Source organism: Oncorhynchus keta, chromosome 25 (assembly GCF_023373465.1).
Source record: "Oncorhynchus keta strain PuntledgeMale-10-30-2019 chromosome 25, Oket_V2, whole genome shotgun sequence".
NCBI lineage: Eukaryota > Metazoa > Chordata > Actinopteri > Salmoniformes > Salmonidae > Oncorhynchus > Oncorhynchus keta.
The window spans coordinates 14,771,146-14,792,292 of NC_068445.1; the positions used below are offsets into that span (position 1 = coordinate 14,771,146).

The following is a 21,147-nucleotide window of genomic DNA, read 5'->3' on the forward strand; positions in this document are numbered from 1 at the left end:
TACCCATCTCTCTGATTTGGTCCTGGTACAAACCTTCGCTACGGTGACAAAGGCCTCCTAATTGTCCCTAGAATTTCTAAGCAAACAGCTGGAGGCAGGGCTTTTCTATAGAGCTCCATTTTTATGGAATGGTCTGTGAGAGACGCAAACTCGGTCTCAACCTTTAAGTCTTTACTGAAGACTCATCTCTTCCGTGGGTCATATGATTGCGTGTAGTCTGGCCCAGGAGTGTGAAGGTGAAGGGAAAGGCTCTTTAGCAACGAACCGCCCTTGCTGTCTCTGCGTGGCCGGTTCCCCTCTTTCCACTGGGATTCTCTGCCTATAACCCTATTACAGGGGCTGAGTCACTGGCTTACTGGTGCGATTTCATGCCGTCCCTAGGAAGGGTGCGTCACTTGAATGGGTTGAGACACTGATGTGATCTTCCTGTCTGGGTTGGCGCCCCCAGTTGGTGGTTGAAGATATCCCTATAGTGGTGTGGTGGGTGGGGTCATGTCCTTCCTGTTTGGCCCTGTCCGGGGGTATCATCAGATGGGGCCACAGTGTCTCCTGTCCCATCCTGTCTCAGCCTCCAGTATTTATGCTGCAGTAGTTTATGTGTCGGGGGGCTAGGGTCAGTTTGTTATATTTGGAGTACTTCTCCTGTCCTATCAGTTGTCCTGTGTGAATTTAAGTATGCTCTCTCTAATTCCCTTTTTCTCTCTTTCTTTCTCTCTCTCGGAGGACCTGAGCCCTAGGACCATGCCTCAGGACTACCTGGCATGATGACTCCTTGCTGTCCCCAGTCCACCTGGCTGTGCTGCTGCTCCAGTTTCAACTGTTCTGCCTGTGATTATTATTATTTGACCATGCTGGTCATTTATGAACATTTTAACATCTTGGCCATGTTCTGTTGTAATCTCCACCCGGCACAGCCAGAAGAGGACTGGCCACCCCACATAGCCAGGTTCCTCTCTAGGTTTCTTCCTAGGTTTTGGCCTTTCTATGGAGTTTTTCCTAGCCACCGTGCTTCTACACCTGCATTGCTAGCTGTTTGGTGTTTTAGGCTGGGTTTCTGTACAGCACTTTGAGATTTCAGCTGATGTATGAAGGATTATATAAATAAATTTGATTTGATGTTAGCCCCCTGATTTTCCCAAAATGTTGTCTGCGTGTCAGACTCAACAAACTTTCATACTTTATGATCAGCGCTTGCAAGATCCACTGTCAATGATGGTATAACACCCATCTTCAGTATTGGCTTTCTGGCAAGACCCATCAAATGTTCTCCCCAATAGAGCAACTTTGCTTGAAATGTCCACTGCACATGCGTGACATGGTTAAACATTTCAGTGAAGCCTGTCCACTCAAAATGAAAAGCAGCCTCTGCTGTCGGGTGTCTTCTCTTCGGAAAATAAAATATACACTATGGTATTCGGTCATAAGTGTGCTTTCTCCGGCATGCAGATAAGTAGCTTGTTAGCTAACAGTCACAGCACAGACCTAAGATTACTAGTAGCCTATCTTTGGTTGTACATATGTTCTGCTTGAGCTAGCTAGTTTACGGGTTGTAAACAAAGCCAACGGCGGCATAGGTGCATATTGTAATTTACATAGGCTTTCTATGGTAGATAGGGCTTTTGGCACGGCTATTGTAGGGTAGCTAAGCAGTTGCCAACCAGCAGAGCTCGTGACTTCACGCTACAGACCGGACTCTGGGGCTTGAGTCAAACACTTTCGAAAGTGTTAAAGGGGGAATATTAACATTTACTGTTGTTGATACAAATGTTTAAATTCAATTTATTATGGCAATGACATTTTCTTACTCTTGACAACTTTTCATTCTAATGATATGAGAACCCCTTTCACAATGAGGTACAGACACTGATAATTTCTTATTAAACTTGCTGCAAGAAATATATGGATGTTAAAAGACTCCTAATCAACCAACATACAGTAGAGTTCTTATAATTCCTTATCTTTAGCCACCAGGGGGCACTAGAATTCCATCCCTTTAACTTTAACAGTAGGTGTTCATAACAACAAGGGTTCAGCCTCATTTACCTAATGATAATTTATAGTTGCGCCAATCATAGATGGAGAGCATCATATCCACCATGCCCATCATATTCCTTTTGCTGTCACTTACAAAATCATGCACCTTTGATATCCCGCTCATGAGTATCCCTGTATTCATGAATAAACAGAATATTCCAAATTTAAATTAATATCGGTTAATAGGAATAGTAACTGAAATGTGGACACTGACTGTAAGCCTATCACTTCTGACATGTAGCGTAATTTAATATGAACTCCTGCAGAATTACGCGTTTCTTGCAGTGAAATTATACAACAAATGTCCATTTTGTTTCGGGAACAGGAGTGGAGAGATATGATTTCTTTCTTTCAGCATCTCTTGTCAAAATGCAATGCTTGTGTTATGTGTTATCTTTTACACTTTTATGCAAGCAGACAGTATTTCAACCACACAAAATATGCACCCAAGACGAATTGAAGTGTTATCATAAACATGTTTTCTCAGCTTTTAATTTCCTTAAAATCGGTCAAACTGATGACATTTAGATATTTTCCACTGGACCAAACATAATCACACAACACCCATGATATGCGAAACTGAGCTTGCACAGACTGTAAATAAGATAAGATATTTACACGTATCCTGTCTTAAATCACCATAACCCAGGCATCTGATCTGGGTTTCTTATAACCGGGACACACGCTTTTTCGTGTTATTGTAAACTGGATATGATGTTTATATGTGTCAACTCAAACAGAATAATTAGGTATCTAGAATAATAACGGGATATTGGTGTTCATGTCGATGTGGTCATTGGTGGCATAATGGGTGCGAGTGTACCCATAGAGCAAAGTAAAAGCAGGAAGAGTAACCGTCAATATTTGCTGTGTTTTGATTAAACTCAATTGACATTACAAAAAATACATTCCACTGCATAAGCCACAATAACTGGAGAAAAATTACATTCGTGAGCATATTTAAATTAACGGGCACACTACCCTAAACACTTTTAAAATGCCCCATGTACATTGTGAGAGCCTCAAATAAATGACGTATGTTCTGGAATAACACCAACTATAGCCAACTAATCACTATAATTAGCAGCGTGTACAGTAGTGGCTGTTTGTTTACACCGTCCTCTTATCATCTCTTTCTTACACTGGATTTAGAATCACATGAAATCTTGATGGTCTCCTGCTTAATTTACTGGACGAGACGTGCTCTGGCCGGATTGAGTTGTGACAGATGATTACTTTAGTGCCCCAAGGGGTTACGCACAAGGCAGTCGGTGATCTGTGAACACACATGGAACATTTCAGCGCAGTCAGTACCAACGATGGTCAAAGTTGGGTAAATGTCTGAGAGCTGATGCAAGGACTTCAAAATGAATCAGATGGAGTTGCTGTATCAAATAATCGTATTCGGTATGGCGGTATAAGGAATACAAGAAAAAAGAAAAGCACATCGAAACTTGGCTGATCGCTATCTGATTAACGGGACCGGACGTCTCCAAGTTCGTTAAGCAAAACCTTTCCACCATCGAGACCGTTTCTGATAGCTCAATGTATAGTTTATGTGACGCACGGAGTGCACAAGACAAGGCTGTATTCGTACAGGTGCGATTTTGTAGCCTACACTAGTCAAGCTACTCTTCTTGGGTTGTTGAAACTCACGAAACTCCGAGACTGGAAGTTACATGGAATAAAGTGACAGCCAAAATGAGCATTTACTCTCATATCTGGAGGTTTTTACAGATATTCCTTGCGACGATTGTCACAGTTGTCACCCAAGGTATGTGCCTTTTATTGTAAGTGAACACTAGCCTGAGTGATTGTCTGCATATACCTATATTCATTTAGATTATATTTTGCTCTATTCCATGGATGTTTTTAATTATAGACTCTTTATGGTGTTGTTCGAGTAGTCTAGACGTGTATTCTAGTTTATTTCCTATAAAATAATACCAAACTAGTAGCTTCTTAAATGTTTGTGTTGTATCTTGATAATATAATTATGATCGAGATGTTGATGACACAACATAGACCATAGACTAACTCGGTCCTGGGGACCCCAAGGAGTTCACGTTTTGGTTTTTGCCACAGGACTACATGGCTGATTCAAATAATCAAAGCTTGATGATGATTTGAATCAGCTGTATAGTGCTGTGGCAAAAACCAAAACGTGCACCCCTTGGGGTCCCCTGGACCGAGTTTGTGAAACGTTGAAATAACCACTGTTACCCTTGTGGTTCAAAATGTATTTAACTTATAGTTTCCTTAAATTATATACCGTACTTTTATGACTACAATTGACATACACACTGACCAAGCCATCAGTCAAATGGCCTACCAAGATACGGTAGGCCTACCAAGTTACAGTAGGTCCACTTTAGCCTAATTAGCCTACTCCAAAGAGTATGGTAAACACAGTTTTTTAAATTTTATTTGGGGTTGATCTTATTGATTTGTGCTGATGTAACATTGCTGATGTGAATTTTGTTTTTCGCAAACCTCAATTTCTGTCTGGCGTTATGGCAGCGCCAAATGCATGCTCTGGCAATTTCGACTTGTAAAAGCCAGCACTCTGCTATTTTCCAATGGTGGCGCCAGGGTCGGTAATTTGCCTGTTTAATATAAACTCAATAGCGCTAGGTTGGAAAGGTGTGTCCTTAAAAACATGCGCCAATGTGCCAATTTCAAGCAGCGCTACTGGTGATATTTAAACTGGTTTTTAGCAGTAATGCAATTAGTTATGCCATCGATTTTGCCAGCAGAGGAGCACACTAGCCTAATCAGTAGCATATAACCAATGTTTTATTCAAATATAATTAGCAGCAAAACAGTCAACAGACATTCATGTTTTTTCTTTATGCTGAACGTAATTATTTGTCCATGCAGCTTCTGTGCAAAGTATGGCCTCATTAGGCCGATCTGTGATGCACAGTGAATGAAAGGTGTCCGTGCACGTTCGGAAGGCCTTTTATGAACATAAACTTATAACAATAGACTGCTTATTGTTTGTCCTTTTATCATTTACAAAAAATGCATTTTCTGCGTTCATCTGTTGCACCCAACTGTAAAATCGCGGGAATTCCGATCCCTGGCCTTGGTGCTGAATCCTCTTGTAGTTTAGGCTATTTGCCTGTTCATTTGTTTATCTTTCACGTGGCAAAGTCACTAACAGGCCATATCAGGCGATGGTACTGTAAGCTAATCTTATTATAATGTTTGGCCAATGTCCAATTGTCCATGGCTCTAACATGCAGTGCATTCTCGAAATGCGAACGCTATGTGTGTAGACGAATATTTTCATGTTAAAGCCAATTGCTTCTATGTTGAAGCCTGACACACCCCTGCACCTATACCAGCAGCACTAAGACTTACTACTGAGATGTACCATTATGTTAGGCTTGTTAAAATAGAGCACTAGAGTATGTGTTGGATGTACTGTGTACCAGCACCTCTGTTACATTGGAGTATCACCAGTTTGTGCACTTTAAATCATATAAAATGTTATTTGTCACATGCTTCATAAATAGCAGGTGTAGAATAACAGTGAAATTCTTACTTATTGCCCTTCCTAACAATGCAGAGAAAACAATTGAATAATAATAGAAGGACAATAACATGAGAAATAAATACACAATGAGTAATGATAACTTGGCTATGTACATGGGGTACCAGTACATAGTCAATGTGCAGGGGTTACGAGGTAATATAGGTGTATATGTACACACATATATATGTATATATGTATGTATATATGTATGTATATGTATATATATATATGTGTGTGTATGTATATGTATATGTGTGTGTAAGGTTAAAGTGACGAGGCAACAGGATAGATAATAAGCAGTAGCAGCATATGTGATAAGTCAAACGAGTTAGTGCAAGGGAGGGGCAATGCAGTTAGTCCAGGTAGCTATTTGATTAACTATTTAGCAAGTTCCACTCATGAAACGGACACACATGAAACATTTAAATTGCTTTCATTCCCTAAGTGTCGTGACAGTGTCCAGCAGAGCTAGTCCAGAACTCATCATTGTGCTCATTCACATCACCTCAGTAAGGAAAAGGACAAGACCCTGTGGACTTTAATTACAAACCCAGCAATATTCCACATCACAAAGGCATTTGCTAAAACGCTTTTAACTGCCTCAAAGACTGCTATTTCCAGGCGATGTGGCCCTCCTGAATTATAATAAACAGACTGGATAAAGAGATAATAAAAAGGGAGAAATCCTGATAAAACAGATTTTTAAAAGCAGCTTTAAGAGTCTCATTGGATATAGCAATCTCTACCAATCCCCACACAGGCCTAAGCATCTCCCTCCCTCCCCTCCCTTTCTGTACAAATCTGATCAGTGCTCTATCTCATTTGTATGTTTATGTAGCAGTTGCAGGGACATAGGGTCTTTTCAAGAGTAAACCACCATTTCTATTAGGAGAGCTTTGTCCCTGAAATGCTTAGGTCATGCCTGACCTTTGCTCTGGGGAGAGGACACTGCCATTATGGAAGTAAACAACATCTTGACCTAAACACAGGCTCTCTTCACCACTTCATGTGGAATAAGTGAGATATCTGTGTCATGGCTCCATCAAGTCATTGGAAATCAGATCACTTACAGGCTGTTCTGCATATATGGAAATGGCAGGTAGCTTAGCGGTTAATAGTGTTGGATCAGTAACCTAAAGGTTGCTGGTTCAAATCCCCAAACTGACTAGATTAAAAACCTGTTTGTGCTCTTGAGCATGGCACTTAACCATAATTGCTACTGTAAGTTACTTTGGATAAGAGTGTCTGCTAAATTACTGAATTGTATTTTAGCACATTAGAATGCATCGGGGTTGCACACACAATACAAACATGATGTTATTGCAGAAGAAAAGGAACAGGCAAACTGTTACTGGTCATTCAAACACCATGCATCATAGGCAAGGTTTGTTTGGTGTGTGGTCACCCCAAATCAGTGGGTTCCATCAAGACAAACTCAAGTTGAATAACTTGTCAGAGCGTGATTTGTAATTCTGTATTAAAAGAGACAATGTATTGTATGCTAGTTGTCTCAATATAATACTGACAATAGCATACAATGACAGCATGGGTAATGTTTTGTTTCCTAGTAACAACCAATAGCCTACTGTAATAGTACTGTAATTAAGATACCTTGTTCTCATGACTGAGCAGTACTGTGCTGTCCAGAAATTGGTCAGCTGACAGCTTTACCTCTACTGGGAACAATGCCAAGACCTAAAGACACTTATAGCCATGTCATTAATTAGCTTTTGCCTTAGTCTCCTCACTTTTTTGAATCAAGCTTATATGTTTCATTGTGTCCAATGATGCTAATGGTACTGTGGTACTGCTTTTACCCCCAACATTAGAACACAGGACCATATGTAGTCCTGTCAGGCTCCCTGTTCCTAGCGTTCTGATGCCCTCATTACTTGCTTTATCTAACAGGCTCACAAGTAGTGACTTATTCTGAGAAAAGAGACTCATTATGTTTAAAAGTTGCCTTAGTCTTATTTAATCAGTTCTGAAAATCTCTCTCTCTGCTTCTTCATATCTAATATATTATTATTAAATTGTTATTACTATTGCTTAATGCAAGTGCTTATTCCCTAAAGATAAACTCACACTGTACACATCTACCTATTCACATATATTTTCATTTGGAATCACCTAGAGAATTTGGAAAATAGATTTGATTAACAGCATATAATTCTGCGCTCGGTATATTGGATTCAGTTGTGCATTATTTTTCCTTTTGCATTTGAAGAGCAAAGCAGTTGATCCTTGTAAGAACGAAAACAACAATGTCAATGGAGACATTAGAGAAGTGCATTTCTGTAGGCCAGAATAGATATTGTTTAGGTGGACAGGGAAATAGAAAAGTGAAAGGTCTGTCTCCAAGTTGAGGGATTGGCGCAGCTCTGTGCTGAAACAGCTGGTGGAGGGATTTGGCATTGTGTTTATCAGCTGGATGCAATGCTTTCATCATGGGTAGTGAGGATGGATATACAGTATAGGCACAGCTATACACTATATACACAGAAGTATGTGGACACCACTTCAAATGAGTGGATTCATCTATTTCAGCCACACCCGTTGCTGACAGGTGTATACTGTAAAATCGAGAAAACAGCCATGCAATCTCCATAGACAAACATTGGCAGTAGAATGAAGTGCTCAGTGACTTTCAACATGCACCATCATAGGATGCCAGCTTTTGAATTTCTGCTCTGTTAGAGCTTCCCCGATGAACTGTAAGTGCTGTTATTGTGAACTGGAAATGTCTAGGCGCAACAATGGCTCAGCCATGAAGTGTTAAGCCACACAAACTCACAGAACGGGACCGACTAGTGCAGAAGCGCGTAGCACGTAAAAAACGTCTGTCCTCGGTTGCAACACTCACTACCAAGTTCCAAACTGCGCCTGGAAGCAACGTCAGCACAATAACTGTTTGTCGAGAGCTTAATGAAATGGGTTTCCATTGCTGAGTTGCCGCACACAAGCCTAAGATCACCATGCACAATGCCAAGCGTTGGCTGGAGTGGTGTAAAGCTCATCGCCATTGGACGCTGGAGCAGTAGAAATGCATACTGTGATGAATAATGTGATGAATCACATTTCACCGTCTGGCAGTCTTACGGACGAATATGGGTTTGGCGGATACCAGGAGAACGCTACCTGCTAGAATGCATAGTGCAAACTGTAAAGTTTGGTGGAGGAGGAATAATGGTCTGGACTGTTTTTCATGGTTTGGGCTAGGCCCCTTAGTTCCAGTTAAGGGACATCTTAATGCCACAGCATACAATGACATTCTAGAAGATTCTGTGCTTCCAACTTTGTGGCAACAGTTTGGGGAAGGCTCTTTCATGTTTCAAATGTTTTATTTAACTAGGCAAGTCTGTTAAGAACAAATTCTTATTTACAATGACAGCCTACCCTGGCCAAACCCTCATGACGCTGGGCCAATTGTGCTCCGCCCTATGGGACTCCCAATCACGTCCAGTTGTGATACAGCCTGGAATCGAACCAGGGTCTGTAGTGACGCCTCTAGCACTGAGATGCAGTGCCTTAGAACACTGTGCCACTCGGGAGCTCTGGAGCATGACAATGCCCCAGTGCGCTAAGCGATGTCCATACAGAAATGGTTTGTCAAGATCGGTGTGGAAGAACAGTTGCAGCACATCTCCCTCCTGCAAAGATGCAGAAGCAGAAAAGGCCCAGTGAGTGTTTATTCACAGCGGTGGGAGATGTTGCCAGCTCTGGTATTAAACAGCACATCTGTCTGTCAGTAGCCACTGGTGGAGACAGCCCAAGCCCAGGGCCCAGACCCAGCCTTCTCCTACAGAAAATGATTGAGACACATGTCTGTGGGAGAGAAAAAAAAAACTCAATTTGTGTTTCTCTTTGGATTGTCGCTACGTAGACATGGCTCCGTTGTGTTTTCCCTGACCTTGTAAAGCTTTCCAACGAGTCCACAGCCTCCGTACGATGGCTGCTCAGTGATAAAAGCAGGCGAAGGAGGGATGATGTCACACGCCACAGACCATGAGGGACAAGACTCAGTTAAATTTACGAAAAGCTCAACAGAAGCGAAGTTACAGGACAGCAGGCAGGCTTAGGGTCAGGGGCAGGCAGAGTGGTCAGGCGGGCGGGTTCAGGGTCAGGACAGGCAAGGGTCAAAAACCAGGAGGGTGAGAAAAACAGAGGCTTGGAAAAGACAGGCGCTGACAGGACAAACGCTGGTAAACTTGACAAACAAAACGAACTGGTAACATACAAACGGAGAACACGGGTATAAATACACATGGGATAATGGGGAAGATGGGTGACACCTGGAGGGGGATGGAAACAATCACAAAGACCGGTGAAACAGATCAGGGCGTGACACTCCTCCTCAGGGAAAAAGCCATCAACAATCCAGTGATCTTCTGTCATCTTTTGTCGTGATTTGACAAATGGAACTAAAACATATGTGTCTGTAATCTTAGTCAACTCTGTGGTCAGCACAAGTTTATGACAGTTATGGGATCAAGAATAGTTGTCAAGAGGGACATTGTTGATGATCTCTACAAATAGTTGACTTGTCACAGTGGCATGTGATGCATGCATTGTGTATTCTTAGTTTGTCATAGTTCATGATGAATAGAATCACATTACATTGCAGGGCTCATAGGCTAGTCTTTGGATGAGGTTGTCCTCTTGGCAGAACCGAATGTGCCCATTTTTCATGAACAAGCATCTGACTTTATTCTGCAATGCAAGCTATAGGCCTACCCTTAAGAGGATAATAGACTTGGTTTCATTATTTTTGAACAGACCGTTAATTATTAACTGACAGTTTGTGAGATAATTTCCGGTAATGAGCAGGCAGTTGGTGTTTTTCTCTCTCACTCTCTCTCTCACTCACACACACACACCAAGTAGGCCAATTAGCCTCCCATTGACAGTGCAGCCTCAGGTCAGCTGCCATAATCTGTGTAATCTATCAAAATGGCCGCAAAATGAGAGTGGATGCTGGCCTGCGGACCTGTGCCCAGTTCACTTCCAGAGAGACAGACATGCCGCAACCCTCATGCTTTTAGGCTGGATCAAAGGGCTCTCATGCTGTTGTCTCTTTCGACATCCTAACGCTACTCCAAACACCCAAAATTACAATTCTGCCCTGTGTGGGAAACAAAGGCAATAGCATACAGAAAACAAAGCAGTAACTGTACTCAACAAAAATAGAAACACAACATGTAAAGTGTTGGTCCCATGTTTCATGATCTAAAATACAATATTGCCAAATTTGTTTACATCCCTGTTAGTGAACATTTCACCTTTGCCAAGATAACCCATCCACCTGACAGGTGTGGCATAGCAACAAGCTGATTAAACAGCATGATCATTACATAGGTGCACATTGTGCTGGGAACAATAAAATGCCACTATAAAATGTGCAGTTTTTTTACACAACACAATGCCACAGTTGTCTCCAATGTCATTTTAGAGAATTTGGCAGTACATCCAACCAGCCTCACATCCGCAGATCACTTGTAACCACGCAAGCCCAGGAGCCCTACATCCTGCTTTTATACCTATGGGATTGTTTGAGACCAGCCACCGGGACAGCAGATGAAACTGAGGAGTATTTCTGTCTGTAATAAAAACCCATTCTGATTGGCTGGGCTGGGCTCCCAAGTGGGTGGGGCTATGCCTTCCCAGTCCCACCCATGGCTGCTCCCCTGCCCAGTCATGTGAAATACATAGATTTGGACTTTATTTATTTATTTCAATTGACTGATTTCCTTATATGAACTGTAACTCAGTAAAATCGTTGAAGTTGTTGCATATTGCATTTGTATTTTTGTTCAGTATAATTTGTTTTGTTTTCACGTCATCAGATCATGTAGATGTTATTGCTTGCTACTTTGCCATTTTGTTTTACGTTAATGGTTTGAGCTGAAATCACATTGATAATGGGATTGACTTGATCTAGATGATGGATGATATAATGGCAATGGAGTCTGTTCTGATGCTGTCCCACCAGTGTGCCGGGCCACTGCATCACACTGTAATAACCTTAAGCTGCTCCCGCTATAATTTGTAATATAAAGGCCCTATTGTCTACTGTGTCATGGGAATTCGAAGATTAAGTAAAAGGTCAGTGCTAGCCCTTTCACTTTAATGACGAGGTCACATCCAGTTGATCAGCTTGCCTCAAGTCTAGTTCCTGGACTTTTCTGCATGGTTTCTTTTTAGTATTTCCTGTTGAACCACTATTTTTATAGGATATTTTTGTGTTCAGATTAATAATGATAAAGGCCATGAATTATTCCTGACCTCTTGATATAACCAAGAAACAATGGACCATGTTGTAGAACTCCTGACCCTGATCATGAAGGGGTGTTAGATAGAGTTTAGAGAAGCAGGAGAGTAGCCAGAAGGTTGTAAATTCCAAGGCGTAGACTATTAGGAGAGGCTAAGGGTCTAGTGACTCACTAGTCCATCCAAAATGATAAACATTAATTTCCTCTACATGTCTTCAAAACAACAATGTCTGTTAACCTGGGGTAATGTTTTGTCTCTTGCTTTCCCACAGAGTTGGACAGTCAGGAGATGTCAGACAACACCAAGAGCTCTCTGCCATTCCCTGTGTTCCTTCCAGTCAACTACCAGGTGCGAGATGCAGACTGCTTCTTCCTGAAGGAGACCGGTCAGGACATCATGAGAAACTCCAGCCTGCAGACACAGACACAGCCATTTGTCATCCTGAGAGCCAGCCGGCCGCCTATTGTCAACGCCAGCTATGGGGCCCTGTCCAAAGAGCAGCCTGTCCCTCTAGACCTGATCCAGTCTGTGCAGCTGTTCCGGGCCCCGGGGGTATTCACCTATAACTGGAAGGTCCAGTTCTTTGTGCTGACCCCCCGGGTCTACTCCTCCATGCCCAAGGTGCAGGTGTTGTTCTATGTGGCTGGGAGGGACTGGGACAGGGGAGCAGAGGGGTTAAATGATGAGTTGCCCTGTGTGATGTTGTTTGCTTTCTGGCAGACCCAGGAGGTAAGAGGCTCCTGTGCCCTTGGAGGTCAGAGGGGCACCTGCATGGCTGAGCTGGAGCCTGTAGCCAGCTGGTTTAGTCCCGCAGCAGAGAGCTCTAGCCGGGAGAGGCTGTACCTAACAGAGGGCAACACAGTAGAGCTGTACTACCAAGCCCGGCCCAGTGCCTACCGGAAGTGCAGGGAGTGGGATGGGGGCCGCTGGGGTAGCTCAGAGCAGCAGCAGCAGGCTGAGTACGTCCCTGTTACTCCAATGCAGAGAATCGGCAGTGTTCGCCTCCTTCAGGTACCCAAGGGAGCTGCATCTGTGTCTCAACTCAAGCTGGGAAAGGCCGTTGTCATTCAGACCTCCTCCAAACCCCTGAAGAAAGATATCGCCACTTTCAACATCCTCATGGCCAGCTCCTCCTCCCTGAAGAACTTCACTCTGCGGTGAGTCTCATATGACATGATTGATGTTTTCACTCATACTTAACCTACTTTACTTTTTATTATGTTAAGTCACGTATTCTAAAACAATAAGTTATCTTAAAAATGCATAATTCCAAATGTCACTATTTCCCTATGACATATAGGAAACAACTATAGTGAAGTGCTTTATCAGACCAATAACTGTCCTGTAGCACACTGTGGTTATAATTGGTTAACAACTAACCCTATTTTCTGATGTATTGCACAGTAGCCCAACTTATCTTCTACATTTAGCCACACGTTCCCACGTTCCCAAACTGTCCATTAGAAATAAGGGAATATTGGAGGAAATTAGATTTGATGTGGATTAAAGCATTTCTCAGAAAATATTATAGATGTTAGCAGTCTTACTGGGAATTGAGGCAGATTATTAATGTTAAATTGAAAAATACATGTCTTTGCTAGTGGAGAGTAATGATATTCAGAGCTATTTCAACTTCCCTTGCAGTCATCAAGCAACTATTGCTTTTGCATTAACCTACTATATTCCAGTATTTTCATCATTCAGTTAATCATAACTTAAGGTGAGTTTTCCTCTCTCTGCAATTTTTCTAGGCCCAATGGCAATTTCCTCTTCTCCTCACTCACTCTGGCTATTTTCAGGTTCGGGCTTAACTTCTGTAATGTCGTACCAGGTCTGGGCTCGGGGTTCAGTTCACCGGGCTTGGGTCTGATCGGGATCAAATGTTAAGTTCTGATGAGAACTGAGAAAGGCAGTGCCAATTATGCATGTGCTTTGAATTCATGGTGACTTTGTGTGAAGTAAATACGCTAGGCCAACGGCTTCCATGAGACAACCTGTTTGGATAAAGTGCTATTTTATTTTTGGCAAATTTTCTGCTGCACATATTGTGTATTTTGTGGAATTGCATTAGTGCAACATTGGGGGGAAATTTGGTCATTTCCCGGTAATTTTACACCAACGGTAATATTTTCTATCTAAAAATGTATATACAGTACCAGTCAAAAGTTTGGACACACCTACTCATTCTGGGATTTTTCTTAATTTGTACTATTTTCTACATTGTAGAATAATAGTGAAGACATCAAAACTATTAAATAACACATATGGAATCATGTAGTAACCAAGAAAGTGTTAAACAAATCAAAATATATTTTATATTTGAGATTCTTCTAAGTAGCCACTCTTTCCCTTGATGACAGCTTTGCACACTCTTGGCATTCTCTCAACCAGCTTCATGAGGTAGTCACCTGGAATGAATTTCAATTAACAGATGTGTTAACTAAAGTGTTAGTTAAAAGTTAATTTGTAGAATTTCTTTCCTCCTCAATGTGTTTTTAGGCAATCAGGAAGGGTGGTATACAGAAGCTAGCCCTATTTGGCAAAAGACCAAGTCCATATGTGAACATTTGAAATTGTGTTTGTTTAACATTGGATAAAAGCAGAGACACAGAGCGACAAAATGGTATATCATACACAGCATTTGAGGAACAATTGGAAAGTAATTCTGCTTTGAAAGTTGATAAACTTCACTTTTGAGAAAATGGCCTTTGAATGTTTTAGTACAGTACCTACTGAAGAGCTCTTCTTTGTCTACACCCATTCAGCATCGTTCATACCCTCTTATGCTTTAGGGTTGATCTGAGCGTTCTGTCCTAACAACAACAGTCAAGCACTCAAGCTAACTGGCTAACGTGAGAGAACAGTTCACTGACCATTTTACTCGCCCTAGCAGAGCTGGTTAGGTTGTTAATATGTTATCCAGAGTGTTGATGACTGCAACTGTGCTGCTGGCAACAACAAAAAAGCTTTTTTGGCAATGTTTACCGACACTGGCCATATTCAACAGGTGTTGAGTGTTCGTAAATTTGCCATTTATTCTGCGCTCTGGCACACTCAAGACGAGTGCTCTGAAATCAGAGTAAACAAATCCAATTCTATTAGTCACATGAGCCGAATACAACAGGTGTACCAACAGGTTCACCTTACAGTGAAATGCTTACTTACGAGCCCCTAATCAACAATGCAGTAAAATAAAATACAGATAAGAAGTAAAAGTAACAAGTAATTAAAGAGCAGCAGTAAAATAACAATAGCGAGACTATATACAGGGGGGTAGCGGTACAGAGTCAATGTGCGGGGGCATCGGTTAGTTAATATGCACATGTAGGTAGAGTTATTAAAGGAACTATGCATAGATGATAACAACAGAGAGTAGCAATGCAAATAGTCTGGGTAGCCATTTGATTAGGTGTTCAGGAGTCTTATGACTTATGGGAAGAAGCTGTTTAGAAACCTCTTCGACTTAGACTTGGCGCTCCGTAGGTGTTCCTTTTGACCCGGTGGGAAAGGCCAGTGTGGAGTGCAATAGAGATTGCATCATCTGTGGATCTGTTGGTACGGTATGCAAATTGGAGTGGGTTTCTGGGATAATGCCGTTGATGTGAGCCTTTCAAAGCATTTCATGGCTACAGACATGACCAGCCTTTCAAAGCATTTCATGGCTAGAGACGTGAGTGCTACAGGTCATTTAGGCAGGTTACATTCGTTTTCTAGGGCACAGGGATTATGATGGTCTGCTTAAAACATGTTGGTATTACAGACTCAGACAGGGAGAGGTTGAAAATATCAGTGAAGACACTTGCCAGTTGGTCAGTGCATGCTCAGAGTACACGTCCTGGTAATCCGTCTGGCCCAGCAGCCTTGTGAATATTGACCTGTTTAAAGGTCTTACTCACATCGGCTGAGGAGAGCGTGATCACACAGTCGTCCGGAGCAGCTGGCGCTCTCATGCATGTTTCAGTGTTCTTTGCCTCTGAGCGTCAGAGCCAGTGTAGTACGATTCGATCTTAGTCCTGTATTGACGCTTGCCTGTTTGATGGTTCGTCGGAGGGCATAGCGGGATTTCTTATAAGCTTCCGGGTTAGAGTCCTGCTCATTGAAAGTGTCATCTCTAGCCTTTAGCTCAGTGCGTATGTTGCCTGTTATCCATGGCTTCTGGTTGGGGTATGTACATACAGTCACTGTGGGGACGACGTCATCGATGCACTTATTGATGAAGCCAAAGACTGATGTGGTGTAGTCCTCAATGCCATCGGAGGAATCCCGGAACATATCCCAGACTGTGATAGCAAAACAGTCCTGCTTCATCTGACCACTTTTTTATCGACCCAGTCATTGGTGCTTCCTGCTTTAATTTTTGATGTAAGCAGGAATCTGGAGGATAGAGTTATGGTCAGATTTGCCAAATGGAGGGCAAGGGAGAGCTTTGTACGCGTCTCTGTGTGTGGAGTAAAGGTGGTCTAGAATTATTTTCCCTCTTGTTGCACATTTAACATGCGGATAGAAATTTGTTAAATCTGATTTCAGTTTCCCTGCATTAAAGACATCTGCCGCTAGGAGCGCCGCTTTTGGATGAGCGTTTTCCTGTTTGCTTATGGCGTAATACAGCTCATTGTGTGTGGTTTTAGTGCCAACCTCGCTCTGTGTTGGTATGTAGACCGCTACAAAAATTACAGATGAAACTCTCTTGGTAGATAATGTGGTCTATAGCTTATCATGAGATGCTCTTCGTCAGGTGAGCAAAACTTTGAGACTTCCTTAGATATTGTGCACCAGCTGTTGTTTACATAAATGCATAGGCCCTAGCCCTGTGTCTTACCAGAGGCTGCTGTTCTGTCTTGCAGATAGAGTGTATAACCCGCCAGCTGTACTGTATGTTTGTCACGCCTTGGTCTTAGTATTTTGTGTTTTCGTTTATTATTTGGTCAGGCCAGGGTGTGACATCGGTTTATGTTGTTGTATTTGGTATTGGGGTTTTTGTATTATTGGGATTGTGGCTGAGTAGGGGTGTTGTATGGGCTTGGCTGCCTGAGGCGGTTCTCAATCAGAGTCAGGTGATTCTCGTTGTCTCTGATTGGGAACCGTATTCAGGTAGCCTGGGTTTCGCTTTGTATTTCGTGGGTGATTGTTTCTGTCTCTGTGTAGTTTCACCAGATAGGCTGTAATTAGGTTTCACATTCCGTTTGTTGTTTTGTATTTTGTTAGTTATTTCATGTGTCACTTTTTCCATTAAAGTCATGAGTAACCACCACGCTGCATTTCGGTCCGACTCTCTTTCGACAAACGAAGAACGACGTTACAATGTTCTTAATGTCGTCGTTCAGCCACGACTCAGTCAAATATAACATATTACAGTTTTTAATGTCCCGTTGTAGGATATATGTGCTTTCAGTTCGTCCCATTTATTTTCCAGCGATTGAATGTTAGCTAGCAGAACGGAGGGTAAGGGCAGATTAGCCACTCGTCGCCTGATTTTGCCTCAATTTATTTTTCCTTCTCCAGCGAATCACAGGGATCGGGCCTGGTCGGGTGTCTGCAGTATATCCATCGAGTCTGACTCATTGAAGAGCAACTCATCCAATTTAAGGTGAATAATCCCAGTTCTGATGTCCAGAACCTCTTTTCGGTCATAAGAGACGGTAGCAGCAACATTATGTCCAAAACAAATGACAAACAACGCAAAAAAAAAAAAATTGCATGGTTGGTTGAGAGCCAATAAGACTGCAGCCCTATCCTCCAGCCTTACCCTCCTTCAATTTACGGTTATAGTTAAGGTTATGACTTAGGTTCAAGGGTTAATGTTAGGGTTAACTAACATGCTAAGTAGTTGCAAAGTAACTAAAAATCAGTAAGTAGTTTCAAAGTTCCTGCAATACTAAAGTTGTCTTTGATGAGATTTGAACACACAACATTTGGGTACTAGACGTTCATGTTATATACCTATCCATTCACCCCAACCAACCACCCTCCTTTCATGTTTGCCTTAAGTAACCTTCTATCTTATGTAACAATATCAAACGTAACATATCATACTAATTTGAGAGTCCTAGATGTATGTTTACTGTGTTATGTCTAGTCTATGAGATCAGTCTATTATACCAGATCTGACTTATTTGTTTGTGTTCAAAATCTATTTTTGACCAATCCACAAACCAAACCAAAGATAGATAAACTAAGATATCCAATCATATCAAACCAGAAAACATCCTATTGGAAGGGTGTCACATCAATGTGTGATGGCCTTAAGGGGTTGGCTGGGTAGGACAATTGCATACAGTGTCATCAGAGTTCACTCTGAACAACTACAAGTAACCACAGAGCTCATATATCCATATAGATAGCGTCGGAGTTCTATTCAGAGGGCAAGTTTTAGATAAATACCAAACGTGGCTGCAATAGTGTTATTCTATCACACATTTAACAGTCAGTCCTCTGCATACTGCAGAGAGATAGATACATGTTGACCCCTTGATGGGGGAAGGGCTGACTGGTCCTTGGGTATATTCTTGGGCCATTTGTCATGCTGCCGGAGGTGACACATCAAGAGCACATCAATTAGGGCTGAATCAACAGGAGTATAGGGAGGTTAAAGGGTGTGTGTGCGTGTGTGTGCGTGTGTGTGTGTGTGTGCGTGTGCGTGTGCGTGTGTGTGTGCGTGTGTGTGTGTGCGTGTGCATGTGTGCGTGTGTGTGCGTGTGTGCGTGTGTGTGTGTGCGCGTGTGTGTGTGTGTGTGTGTGTGTGTGTGTGTGTGTGTGTGTGTGTGTGTGTGTGTGTGTGTGTGTGTGTGTGTGTGTGTGTGTGTGTGTGTGTGTGTGTGTGTGTGTGTGTGTGTGTGTGTGTGTGTGTCAGTCACCAGATCTCAACCTAATTTAACACTTATAGGAGATTCTAGAGCGGCGCCTGGAACAGCTTTTTCCACCTCCATCAACAAAACACCAAATTATGGAATTTCTTGTGTAAGAATAGTGTCACATTCCTCCAATAGAGATCCAGACATTTTTAGAATCTATGCCAATGAGCATTGAAGCAGTTCTTGCAGCTCGTCGTGGCCCAATGCCCTATTAAGAAAGTTTAGGTTGGTGTTTCCTTTGCCTTCAACATAGACAGGTGGAGATTTATGTTGTCTTGCTTAGAGATAATACTTGTTCTACTGCTACTATATTTCCTCCAAACTACTGTATGTGGTGAATGATTGTCCTGTCTGGGGTTCCAGAATCAATTTTCTCTATATGCCGCAATTATTTATTTGGCTTGCATGTATTCTGTTATCCATTTGATGGTATCAGGAAGAAATGTATATCAAATTGCCTATCGTTTTTATGACATACTGTACATCTCTTACCTAGAGATCTTATTCCCCCTGAAGTTGAAAGGTAAACTCTGCAAACACAGGTGCCACAGTCACAGGGGCTTTGTCTATTCTGTAGGCGGGCTTCAATATGCTAAAAAGGGGATGACCCAAAAAGCAGGACAGCCGGAATGCTTTATTCAGCATGTCCTTTGTTCAGCCATTCGTATACCCAAATGATAACGGTACCTGGAGGAGACCAATATTAAGTCAGTCAGTGGTGAGCGTTGCATGGATGCACCTCACCTCCTTTTTTGAGAATATCAAATTAAGTGGAGATGGAAGGTCTAGCTGAAGGAGCTGGTCTCTCCCTCAACCTCAATAGGTCCATCTGCGCTTACAGTGCTGCTATTCCCAGAGCACACTGGCAGGCACATGCACTGTTCTGATTTAATGCTTTAGCTGGGATTTCTCACCGTCAACAGGCTATACAGTAGCTTCTCATCCCACAGTGTTTGCTGTGTGTCTTAGTAATGTAAATGTTTTCATGTTTTCAATAAAACTTCGATAAAGTACAAGAATATGGAGCAACTTATTTGAATGAGATTGATTTAAATCAAGTTGGCAGCCTTCTCTCTTCCTGTTCCACTCCCCTGTGTTGGAATCTATGTTTACTTAAGCAGTGGGGCTGAAAATAAGCTTTTTCCCTTGGCTCTCTTCATCTGTCACCCCAGTGCCCATGTATCTTAATCGCTGTTGCTTTAAATCCATTTGAAATTGCCTCTCACTCACAGTCTCTCCTCAGTCGCTCTGCCTCATGGGGTCAATGGCCACATAATAACAACAAGGAGAGCAAAGGAAGAGGATTGATGGCAGGATCTCCTCTCCTCAAGAAGTTATTACCTTGCCTCTCATAAACAGAGGAGTACATCTGTGTGTATGTTCAGTATCTGTGTACTGTTCACCTCCCTGCCCACACACACAGCCGGTGTTCTAGCCCTTCTCTTCCCCACCATGCGGCCAGTTAATTAAGGGGTCCTGTGTGTCTCTTCTGGTCTGGGCCTCAGCAGCTGTCTGGCTGTGTTATCACTGTTCAAGTGTACCATTAAGTTAGGCTTAACGCTTAGTCGTCAACATAATGAGCCAAGTGGTGGTGATCGCTCATGACCAGGGGACCAGAGATCCAGTCAGAGTGTGATAACATGGTCAAGCCACACCTGATAGTTTCATTAGCTTTCCATTAGATTGTTTTTGCAGGTTTCATTCTCTATTACAGATGTATTACTGGCTCATATTGACAATGTAGTGCCATCACCTCCGTATGCTGCATGGTAAATTACATGAGGGGGAATCAGATTGCTGTAGAAAATGTGTTTAGTCTGTGCACCATTAGCTGGCTAGTGTTACAGATTGAGTTTGCAAAACCCCAGATCACAGCCTCAGTTTTTAAGCAACGATTAAATTATTAAATCGTGATGATATCTGATCAAACACCATTTGTAGTTAATTCAATTCTCTCTGATAACATTTGTTTTAATTACAGACAGTATCATGAATAAAATCAATAAGCTTTGCTATACGCCGGATACTGTGTCGGATCTCCTCTGTATCTATTCTTCATGCGAATGATGGGGATTTGGGCCTGGTCCGCGAGAAACAGTATATCCTTCACGTCAGTCTCATTAAAGAAAAAATCTTCATCCAGTTATATCCAGAAGCTCTTTTCGGTCATTAGAGACAGTAGCAGCAACATTATGTACAAAATAAGTTACAAACAATACACAATTGGTTAGGAGCCCGTAAAACAGCAGCCATCCAATCCGGCACCATTATTTCAATACAAGGCATGTATCAAATCCTCGCTTATACCGAAACTCCCAAAGTCATATCCAATCGCTATACTAATTTAAAGCAATAGTTGTGTGTGGTCACCTAGATGATCATTTCAGCACAGTTTTGATTGGGACAGCTCCATTGTGCTGCTTTGAGACAAGCGTGGGGGACTCGTCTATC

At 42.2% G+C, this 21,147-nt stretch overlaps 1 protein-coding gene across 1 annotated transcript in view; it reads left to right on the forward strand.

Annotated features, from left to right (window-relative positions):
- Positions 1-3,272: 3,272 nt before the first annotated feature.
- Positions 3,273-21,147, forward strand: part of LOC118357850 (transmembrane protein 132D-like) — a 50,048-nt gene continuing 32,173 nt past the window's right edge. The window contains exons 1-2 of the mRNA XM_035735165.2: positions 3,273-3,808; positions 12,117-13,002. Coding sequence (XP_035591058.1) covers positions 3,736-3,808; positions 12,117-13,002 — 959 coding nt within the window. The 5' untranslated portion in view covers positions 3,273-3,735. The remainder of the gene's footprint in view (positions 3,809-12,116; positions 13,003-21,147) is intronic.